This window comes from Cucurbita moschata, unplaced genomic scaffold (genome assembly GCF_002738365.1).
Source record: "Cucurbita moschata cultivar Rifu unplaced genomic scaffold, Cmos_1.0 Cmo_Scf00008, whole genome shotgun sequence".
NCBI lineage: Eukaryota > Viridiplantae > Streptophyta > Magnoliopsida > Cucurbitales > Cucurbitaceae > Cucurbita > Cucurbita moschata.
Window position 1 is genome coordinate 3,550,217 of NW_019268524.1, and position 10,440 is coordinate 3,560,656.

General features: G+C 35.0%; 2 protein-coding genes and 1 long non-coding RNA gene across 7 annotated transcripts in view; 1 reads left to right on the top strand and 2 right to left on the bottom strand.

Annotated features, from left to right (window-relative positions):
- LOC111446405 overlaps positions 1-1,506 on the bottom strand; it is a 3,625-nt gene extending 2,119 nt beyond the window's left edge. The window contains exons 1-3 of one of the 2 annotated variants that reach the window (XM_023085220.1): positions 964-1,506; positions 430-708; positions 136-338 (exon numbers count right to left, since the gene is read on the bottom strand). In XM_023085220.1, the coding sequence (XP_022940988.1) occupies positions 136-338; positions 430-537 (311 nt within the window). In that variant the 5' untranslated portion in view covers positions 538-708; positions 964-1,506. Of the gene's footprint in view, positions 1-135; positions 339-429; positions 709-863 lie in introns of both variants that reach the window. The other variant, XM_023085219.1, reaches the window with a different exon arrangement.
- On the top strand, positions 218-4,323 carry LOC111446406. Of its 3 annotated transcripts, none has more exons than XR_002711058.1 (5): positions 218-329; positions 450-612; positions 3,175-3,577; positions 3,766-3,856; positions 3,959-4,323. It is a non-coding gene; the product is annotated as an uncharacterized LOC111446406 (long non-coding RNA). The 3 variants fall into 3 exon arrangements; XR_002711057.1 differs by having other exon boundaries at positions 3,967-4,323; XR_002711059.1 differs by having other exon boundaries at positions 3,991-4,323.
- On the bottom strand, positions 1,859-7,522 carry LOC111446403 (long-chain-alcohol oxidase FAO4A-like). Of its 2 annotated transcripts, XM_023085217.1 has the most exons (5): positions 6,866-7,522; positions 5,564-5,833; positions 3,172-4,285; positions 2,016-2,740; positions 1,859-1,984 (listed from the first exon to the last, which is right to left on the bottom strand). In XM_023085217.1, exons 1-4 carry the CDS (start codon positions 7,262-7,264, stop codon positions 2,040-2,042), a joined length of 2,484 nt encoding a protein of 827 aa, XP_022940985.1. In that variant the 5' UTR covers positions 7,265-7,522; the 3' UTR covers positions 1,859-1,984; positions 2,016-2,039. The 2 variants fall into 2 exon arrangements, with proteins under 2 accessions (XP_022940985.1, XP_022940983.1); XM_023085215.1 differs by having other exon boundaries at positions 1,859-2,740.
- Between the last annotated feature and the right edge of the window lie 2,918 nt (positions 7,523-10,440).

Genomic DNA, 10,440 nt, shown 5'->3' on the forward strand with positions numbered 1-10,440 from the left:
AGGTTTTTGTTTTTTTTTTTTTTTTTTTTTTTTTTTTTTTTTGTTACTATTGTTAGTTTCATTTTCTTAATCCCCAGATAAACTGAAAAAAATACAGAAAAAAATGAAGATTTATATGAAGAAATAATTACTGACCAAGAGATGAGAAGGGTGGTTGAAAGGAGAGGCCTTTTGACACTGCAACTCTTTCTATTCTCCTTTGGCCAATAGCTATGGCAGATTATAGTGTTTCCAATGATTTGAGCCATTATTAAACAGATCAAACCTGCGACTCCCAATTTGAATGCTTCACTTTCAGGCAGAAAGCAGAATCTGCCGTTCAATTTCAGGTCCTTTTTCTACCACATATTTCGATTTCGATGATTCAGGAAATTTTTGTATGAAAAATCAATACTGTAAATGAGAAAGAAAGTGAAAGAAGAAACTTACACTTGTTCTGTTGAATTCAGCAGCCATACATGACGCGAAGGAGGCGAGGGTGAGGGTTGCAACAATGGAAAACCCTATCACGAAGAAGCTGGATGGTGGCTTTTCCATGGCGGCCAGAAGATCGAAGAAGTGGGACTGAGTTTAAATCAAGTCATGGTATTTGAAAGGGAAAGGCTCTTCGAGGTTAGTGGTGGAACAATTCATCATTTTCTCTCTTCACTTATGAATGCTGTGACTTTCCTTGAGTCAAATCCCGTGTTTTTCATCTTCATTTCATCACTGGTCAAATACAGACGAAGGGGAAAAGTTGAAGCAGATATTAGAATTTAAATTGATGGGTTTTCTTTTTTCTTAAATCTTTGGCCAATGGATTAAGGTTTAGTTGGTGGACTTGAACATTTGATAATGACACCCTTCCCCAGATACCCGTTTACCTGAAACTTATTAAACACAAGAAAAGGATTGAAATTCCACCACATGAAAAAGCCATTAGAAAAAGAAGGGGAGAGAGGGATTAGATAGAGCTGAGCTGACCTATTGTAGGAGGGAGTCAAGTTTTGTAGGGGACCCAGCTGACTGATGACTTTAAAGAACTGGTTTTCATGGGGGAATGGAATAATATGAAAGCCTTGGACATCTGATGCTCTTAGGAAGCTTCAACTTCAAATGTTTCTTTTTGGAAAGTTCCTCAAAGATGCCTCACCCTCCTCCTCTCCTTTTCCGCTCTCATTTATTTATCCTCTTTACAAATTTGTATTAGTAGTAGGTCAACACGCTAAGCTGGAGGAATTTGAAATATTGACCTTTTAGTCGAGAATTTATCTTATCCTATTGAACTATGTTCACGTTGACTATTTGAGATACTGAATAGGTAGCAAGAGCTACTTGGTGCTCTCACCCGCTTTCTTATATGTATTCAATGGAATGCATATCTTTTTTTTTTTATTTTTTTTTTTTATCTTTTGTCTCTTTCAAACCAATAAACCAAGATTATAATTTGAGAGTTAGAGTCCGATTTTCTGGTAAGAGAATTACTAATTTGGTATGAAACCAATAATCATCTATGAGTTATAGTAAATACCTATACCAATCATGAAAATGAAAATGAAAGAGATTGATTTATGATTTGGTTCTTTCATTTATGTTCTTAATAAACTAGTTAAACTAACCTATGTCTTGGACCTGAGGTTAACCTCCTGACTCAATTGAAGTAAAAAATAGAAAAAGTTTGACTCAAATTTTGATTTTGTTCTTATTCTAAAAAAAAAACAACCGGATATGAGTTTTCTTATGAAGAGACGCATCTTGATCAGGGTTAGAAGTTCCAAACCTTGTTTGTCTCTAGAATTTAAAATCTCTCTTCTTGTGACAAAGAAAGATTTTTCAATCCTCTTTAAAATAGATTCTGTTTATACAATCAAATGCCCTTTTGATTTCCGAGAAGATCTATCTGTTTAACCCATCTTAGTTTTGTCCAACCCATTATGAAGCACACCCTTCTTTATATTATTTTCAGAATGTTCATCCAAACCATAAAAATTCCCAAATAAATGAGCTCCAAACATGTCCTTTATCACAAACACCACCTGATATATTAACCCCAAATTACATCAATTTCTCTTCCTCTTAAGAGTTTCAAGGACGGATTGCGCAGTGCAATAAGCAATAGCCTGAACAGTAACCATTGGATTCACTCCCAAAGCAGTTGGAAAAACACTGGAATCAGCAATAAAGAGCCCTTCCACTTCCCATGTTTCCCCTCTCTGATCCACCACAGAATCCCTTGCTCCAATTCCCATTCTGCAACTTCCCATTTGGTGAGCCGAACAGATTGGCGTCTTCAAATCCTTCAATGCCCTTGAACTTTCCTCTTTCACAAACTTCTCATACTCACGGTAACTCACTTTCTTCACATTTATGCTTCTTCCCTTGTTATGGTGGGTCCCTATTTCCTCTGCCCCAGCTGCCGCCAAAATTTTCAAAGCCTTCTCTAGTCCTTTCTGTAGATTCTCTTCGTCCACTTCCTCCATATTGTAGCTGATACAGTTTGGAGATTTGACTGTTCCTGATCCTTTATCTCTTGCCAATACAAATACATGGGCTGTCCTGGAAAATTTGCGCATTCTTTGCTTTATATTTGTCCCAGAGAGCCATGGCATTAAGATTGAGAAGAGTCCTGGGTGCAATGCTGGTGTCTGAATTACTGCTCCTCCACTTCCAGGTTCTTGATCTGGTTCTGATCTAATGTTGCACATGGCTGTCATTATCCCACCTTCATAGCTTTTTTTGTGTTCCTCTGGCCATGGTTTATCTGTAATGGAAGAATGATTTAATGAATTTGTTTAACATTTTGGTAGGTCTCACTTATTAGACATTAGGGACCCATTAGACTCAAACATGAAAGTTTAAGGACAAAATTTGTAATTTCACTTAAGAAGTATGTTTTTCAGAAGACTTGCCAAAACACTGTTGGGAGAGGAGTCCCATACTGACTAATTAATGGGTTGATCGTGAGTTTATAAGTAATTGGTATGAGGCCTTTTGGGGAAGCCTAAAGTAAAGCTACGAGAGTTTATGCTTAGAGTGGACAATATCATACTATTGTGGAGAGTCGTTATTCCTAACCAACAAAGCTAATTTTTCTCGGTTTTTACAGTGTAATGTGATATTATAATGCTATTGCTTATGTTGTTTTTTTTTTTTTTGTTGGGTAGAAATATGATAATATCAGCTATCACATACCAGTTTCTGCAGGGAAATGGCCCCACGCCATTGTTACAGGATGAAGATGCAAGTTTTTGCCAATATTTGGATTCCTCAAGCCGCTTCTTAGCAACAATGGAGGAGTACTGAGAGCCCCACATGCTACTATAGTCACCTTGGACTCAACCAAGCACACCTGTTTCACTCCTGAACCACACCCAAACTCGAACGCAATGCCTTTCGCTCTGTTGCGTTCGCTCCCGTCTTTCTTCTCCTTCCTGATATCAATGGCTTCGCAGCCGGGAAGTATCACGCCATTTCCCGACCTCACCAAGTCCACAAGCCATGTCTCTGCAGTGCCCTTCTTTCTCCCATCTTTGCAGCCTAGACAGCACCAGCCACAATAATGATCAGAAGTTGAATTTCTAGGAATATTGATAGCATGGTAACCCAATTCTTCACACCCTTTTCTTAAAACTGCATTGTTAAACCCTTCATTATCAATTTCTGATTGAACTCCCATTTTCTTGCACACAACTTCCATTGCTTCCTTGTATAAATTGCTGCTGAACAGCTCCAATTCATACTTATCTGACCATTCTCTTGTTACATGGCTTGGTGTTTGAATTGAAGCTGACCAATTCACTGTTGAGCCTCCACCAACAGTAGAGCCTGCAAGTACAAGCACATTCATGTTATCAGTTGCTACTAACCCACTTGAAAGGTACATTTCTTCCATGGCTGGTCCTTCAAGGAGTGACAGATTTGTTCTTGCACAATAGCTTCCTTTCTCTAATACAACCACTTTGTACCCTGCATTGGCAAGCACTCCAGCCACCACTCCGCCACCCGACCCAGACCCGACAACCACCGCATCGCACTTGATGATCATTGAAGGGCTGGAAGCTTTGATCATTGGGGATAGAAGAGTGACTGGAAATCCAAACTTTCTAAGTGCTTCTGCTGCTGCTGCTGCTGCTACTTGTTGGTTGTCCAGATGGACAATGCCTTTGAATAGAGGTCCGTAAAGCTCTTCTTCATCTTCCTCAACTTCTCTTGATGCTTCTAACTGCTTGGTTTTGGCTTTGAATTGGGGGTCCGCTCCCGGGTAGTCTATCGCTTGCCATGATATGTTGTTCGTTTTATCATCAACCTGATCCAACCACAAAATAGAAAGACCCATTTTTCTCATCGAGTCGGGTAGAGATCAAAGGTCTCGAAATATAGTTCAATATATCATAAAAAATACCCGACTAATTGATTCTCTCATTAGACCAAATGTAGCTAAAGTTAAGAAGTTGCTACAACTCTAACCCGGTTATTTTCTAATAGTTGGATATATCCATTAAATATTAAATTGAATTGAATTAAAATAAATGAAATAATTGACAAATAGTGAGGTATATTTTTCTTTAAAAAGAAAAAAAAAATCGTTATTAGACTTAATTATAAAAAAAAAAAAAAAAAAAAGGCAAATCTTGATGGGAAGACTTAAATAATTATCCTCGGTATTTCAACATTTATTCGTTTCAGGTTGTCGGTTGTAATAAAATCAAACCTAAGATGCTGATTTCTCCAAACTTTGTATTAAAATAATAATAATAAAAATAATAAATTACAGTACAGGGTATGGTGCAATGTCAGGGGAAACAATAGAACAGTGTAAAATAAATCTGAAATTCAAAAATTTTTAAAAGTTATTTCAACTTTTAACTATTTTAGTTTTTTTTCCTTCAAAATTATCCAATAAGATCTAAAAACTTAGCCATTTTGTTTTCATTTCTAAAAGTTATATTATTTTTTTAAAAAAATATCCCAAATAGATAAACTAAACTACAAGTACTTATTTGAGTTTTTTTTTTTTTAAATTTTTTTAATACAATTTTGTTCGATAACTATTTAATTTTTAAACTAATCGTCTGCCTTTTTATAATAATCTAAAATAAGTTTTGAATTGCTTTAACAGTCTTTTATTTATATATATATATATTTTTTAATTTTTTTTTTTTTTGAGAATAAAGATGAAAATCTGAAAATAGTTATGAATTAAAATCTCAGCTATTTCTCTCTCAATTTTTTCAGAGTGTAGTCAGCTACTGACGTAGTACTGCCACCTGCATTACCTTCTTGTCTCCTTTAAAAAAAAAAAATAATAATTGTGATTTATTTACAAGCCATTTAATAATTATTTCATTTTTGAACAGTAAATTAAATTTCATATTTCTTAAATTTCATATTTAAATATTTAAGCATTAAGAAAGTCATGAATTTATTGAGTCTTGGTCTTAATCTTGTTGGTTGGTTGTTATTATTGAATGGGTGGGAGATTTCATATCTGAGTTAGGTTTAAGTCTAAGTCTCTTTATTTGAATATTTTATTTTATTTTATTTTTTTATAAATAAACAAATAAAAAAAATAAAATAAAAATACCTGTGTGAAGAATGTAAGGAGACAGAAGATCTTGATGGTTCTGAACCACATTCTGAGAAGGAAGAAATAGCTTAGAGACCATGAAACCACAATTTGTTCCCTTTTGGTTTGGGAAAGCTTTGGAAAGGTCTGGAAGTATGGGAAATTGTGGGAAAGGCTTCTATTCCCACAAAGAATGTACGTCCCATACCATGTTGATAGCATCCATAGGCTCACTCTCACCAACCATTTCTTCGGATGCTTCACTCTCTCCTTTATCATCTTCCCTACCTGCATGCATGCTTTTACCCTTTATATCTTTCCATCCAAATATCTTGGGCTATGCTAAAAAATGATTTTGGATGTTCGAGAAACATAGTAGGGTTGTCTTATTTCTTTGTTTAAGATCAAGGGCTGAGCTAAAAAGTGATGTTCGAGAAACATAGTAGGGTTGTCTTATTTCTTTGTTTAAGATCAAGGGCTGAGCTAAAAAGTGATTTTGGATGTTCGAGAAACATCGTGGGTTGTCTTATTTCTTTGTTTAAGATCTAGGGTTGAGCGAACAAGTGATTTTGGATGTTCGAGAAACTACATGGGGTTGTCTTATTTCTTTGTTTAAGATCTAGGGTTGAGCTATCAAGTGATTTTGGATGTTCGAGAACCTACGTGGGGTTGTCTTATTTCTTTGTTTAAGATCAAGGGCTGAGCTAAAAAGTGATTTTGGATCTTCGAAAAATCAGCTGTGATATCACACATTGATTGAAGAGGGGAATAAGTGTCAGCGAGGACACTGGGCCTCGAAAAGCGGTAGATTGTGAGATCTCACATCGGTTGAAGGGAGAACGAAACATTCTTTATAATTGTGTAGAAACCTCTCCCTAGTAGACGCATTTTATAACTTTGAGAGAAGCCCAAAAAGGAAAGTTGAGGGGAACGAAACATTATTTATAAGTGTGTAGAAACCTTTCCTTAGTAGACTCGTTTTAAAACTTTGAGGCCCCACAAGAGAGTCTAAAGAGAGCAATATCTACCAGAGGTGTGCTTGGGCCGTTTACCCTAACAATGGAAAACATAAACTATCTTTTCTTCGAGAAGAAAACAATGATTTAATTAGAAACGAGTTTCACAAAAGTGATTTGGGATGTTTGAGAAATGAGATTTATGCCACCAAGTTTGAAAAACACAATATTTTATTTTATTTTTTTCTTTTTTGAAGTGTATATATAAAAATCATTTTTTTGGACATGTTTATTTACACTAGCATGCATCTTCGTAAAAAATCGGTTTCAAGAAATTGAATGATAAGAGTAGAGATTTATTTACCTTTTCGGGAGTTCCGGCGGCGGCGGCGGAGGTTTCAAAGAACATGGCGGCGGATCCGTCGGCGGTAACCGACGGCAAGAATGTGTCACAGAGAGCGGCGAGAGACTCCATCTCGGCAGCGGAGAGAGAGCAATTGTTGTTTGAGTTTGCATGTTCTAAAATTTCTGCCGGTGCTCCGTCGTGAAGCTCTATGACATAGTGGTCGAGTTTCCGTTTAGCTTCGTCGTCGCCACCACCACCACCGCAACAACTCTCCACTTCCACCTCCACCTCCTCCGCCGCCGCCGCCGCACCGAAATATCCCATTTTTGGGTTTTGTCGCTTTCCAGGGTTGATTGAAACGAGATATTCCTCGTTTGGTTTTCTTTCCTCGTTTGGTTTTCTTTCCTTTGTACTCATAAATAAACAAACCAAAATTTTAAATAAATTAAAAAATGTTTTAAGATTGGACACGTGGCACGATCAGAGCCAGAACCATTGTTTTGACTTTTTGAGCATTGAGGTTTAATCAGTTGACTTATTCGTCCAATTTATTTAATTTTGATTTTTTTTAATAAATATTATGGGACGGACAGACGTAATAATGTGTCCCCTCATATTGTTGGACGCTCTCCGTTCAAATATATCTGTTATTTATTTATTTATTTATTTATTTATTACATTAGGTCAAATAAATCAAATTTTGTCTCTACCTCCACGTTTTATAATTAAAACATATATATTAAAAATTAAATATAAATTATTATTATTTTAAGAGAAAATAGAAAAATTAATAAAATGTTAGATGGTTGCTACTTGCTTGCAAAATAAATGCTATTTATTTATTACGTACATCCACCCTCTTCCCCTATATGAAAATTTTGATTGCTTCTCCAAATTATTTATTATTTATTTTATTATATTTTCATTATGCCAATTTAAAACTCAGACAAAATAAAAACCTATTTTTAAAATTAGAAATCAAAACATTTCGTTGAAATTATATATATATAGTTTATCAGCGGTTGCATCGATCATTTTTTCAAAATTATTGTAGAATTATGCAGATCAAGGACCCAATTAACACATGAAATACTCTATTTCAAGAGACGAGAGTCTATTCAACTGGTGGAGCATGTGATTTAATTTGACCTAGATTTTTATGTATATATATTAAAAGATAATTCGACCCAACGCGCAAAATCTCACTGACCTTTCGTGTGTGTATATATATATATATTAAAAGACAACTCTATTTCTTGAGGATTAGGAGACAAATATTTTTGTCAAAAATAAAATTAAATTGGGCTCAATATTAAAATGAGTAGGTGAGGAAAAAAATGGTAGCAATAAATGAGGAGAATTTAAAATTTATCAATAATGGGAGTCAATTTTTATTATAAGCTTTTAATCTTATATGTATTACTTTTTTAATATTTTAAGATATTTTATTTAGTAAATAAAAATAATAAAAACGCTTTTAAAACGTATCGATTATGGAGAAGTTTTCACATTTTTATAATGAATATTTCGCTCCCCTCTCCAACCGATGTGGGATCTCATACAGGATGACATCTTGAGAATATTTCGTGTTCACTCTTAGAATTGAAGAGTAAGTAACTTGACTGGGAGCCATCAAGTGTCAAATCTAGATTTTGAATCATGATCTGAATCTTGAGCATGAGTCGTTATAAAAACGTTTATAATAAAGACTTTGTAATGGTCTGTGTTGAAATGACGAATTTCAACCCCGTAATAAAATAAATATTTTTGAAGATGTTAAATTTTAATAATAAATTAAAAATAATGATATTATTAATAAAAAGAGATTCCTTCCCATGATATCCTAGGGAAAGATTTTCTTAAAACTTTTTTTTAGCTCCAATCATAGTCTCAAATGAGAAGAAGATAAGCTTTTAAAAACAAATAATAAAATAATAAAAAAATAATAATAAAAAATATATCTCCTAAAAACCCAACCAAAGTTGTAAGACATATTCACGCACGTGCTTAATTATTTTATTATTTTTGTTCCAATGCATCAATTGTAATGCATTGGGTGGCCCACCGTCCTTGCTAGGACTCTTTCCTTCTCCCAATCGATGTGGGACCGTCACCAAATCCACCTCCCTTCGAGACTCCAGCGTCCTTACTAGCACACCGCCTCGTGTCTACCCCCTTCGGAGAAGAGCGAGTACTGGCACACTGCCCTGTGTCTACCTCCCTTTTGGGAAGAGGCACACCGCCTCGTGTCTACCCCCTTTGGAGAAGAGCGAGTACTGGCACACTGCCTTGTGTCTACCCCCCTTCGGGGAAGAGGCACACCGTCTCGTGTGTGTCTACCCCCTTGGAGAAGAGCGAAAAAGCTGGCACATCGTCGATGTCTGGCTCTAATACTATTTGTAACAACTCAAATCTACCGCTAGCAGATATTGTCCTCTTTGGACTTTTCCTTTCGAGCTTCCCCTCAAGGCTTTAAAACGTGTCTGGTGGGAGAAGGTTTCTACACCCTTATAAATGGCGTTTTTGTTCTCATTCCCAACCAATGTGGGACATCACACACACAGAGAGATATATATATATAAAATATTTATAATATACACGAGAAGTAAAATTAATTATTCATAACCACACTCTTTAATAATTGTTATATTTCAACCGAAAAAATTCAAACTTACAACTTATTAGATGCGAATAACATATTTTAGTTTTGACGGTGAAACATTATTTTGACTAAACAACAAAAACTAAAGGATCCATTAAACTTTCAATCAAAAAACACACCAAAACGAAAACACAATCTCAAAATCATTCCCTAAACGGAATAAAGACACAATTACGTTGCAAAGTCTCGTAGCCATTATTTATGAAGCACCGGGTGGATCCTTATGACCTACACCAGGGCTATGCCCAGGCGACGTGGGTCGAAAAGCGTCAATCTCGACATATTTATACCGATTTATCGAGAATGTCGACATCGAAGCAGGAGGCGTTATTGCATGGCGATTGCCAAAGCCAACTACAATAGCTGGTGAATAAATATCATGTCGGGGTCGTGATGTTACCGAGAGGAAATAAAGGAGGAAAACGACGAGAGCGAGAAGGTGAAAACTTCTAAGAGGCATAACAAAGGGAAGAAAAAAAAAAAAAAAAGAGAGAGAGTGAGAGACTCGTAGCGTTTGTTATTGAGATTTTAGAATAGAACGTATGGAGGAGCCGAACACAACTATTTAAGATGAATTTAAAAGAACCTACTCGAGAATTTCTTAAAATTTCTTATAATTAAGAACGAGAATAATTTCCTCATTTAGATAGTTTGATGAGACCACGCTCATTATTTCAAATTAGGGAAAGGTATTTTTAGGAGCAATTAATTTGTATAATCTCTAACTTTTTATATTATATATATATATATATAAATATAAAAAGTTGATATTTTATAATATAGTTTGATTTGAATATATTTCATATCACATACTATATATTTATAATTTTCTAAAGCTATTTTATTGATATGTGATATATTTTTTTTTTAAGGTAAAAATAATTTATTTCTCATTTGAAAAACATAAAACTAAAAAAAAAAAAAAAAAATT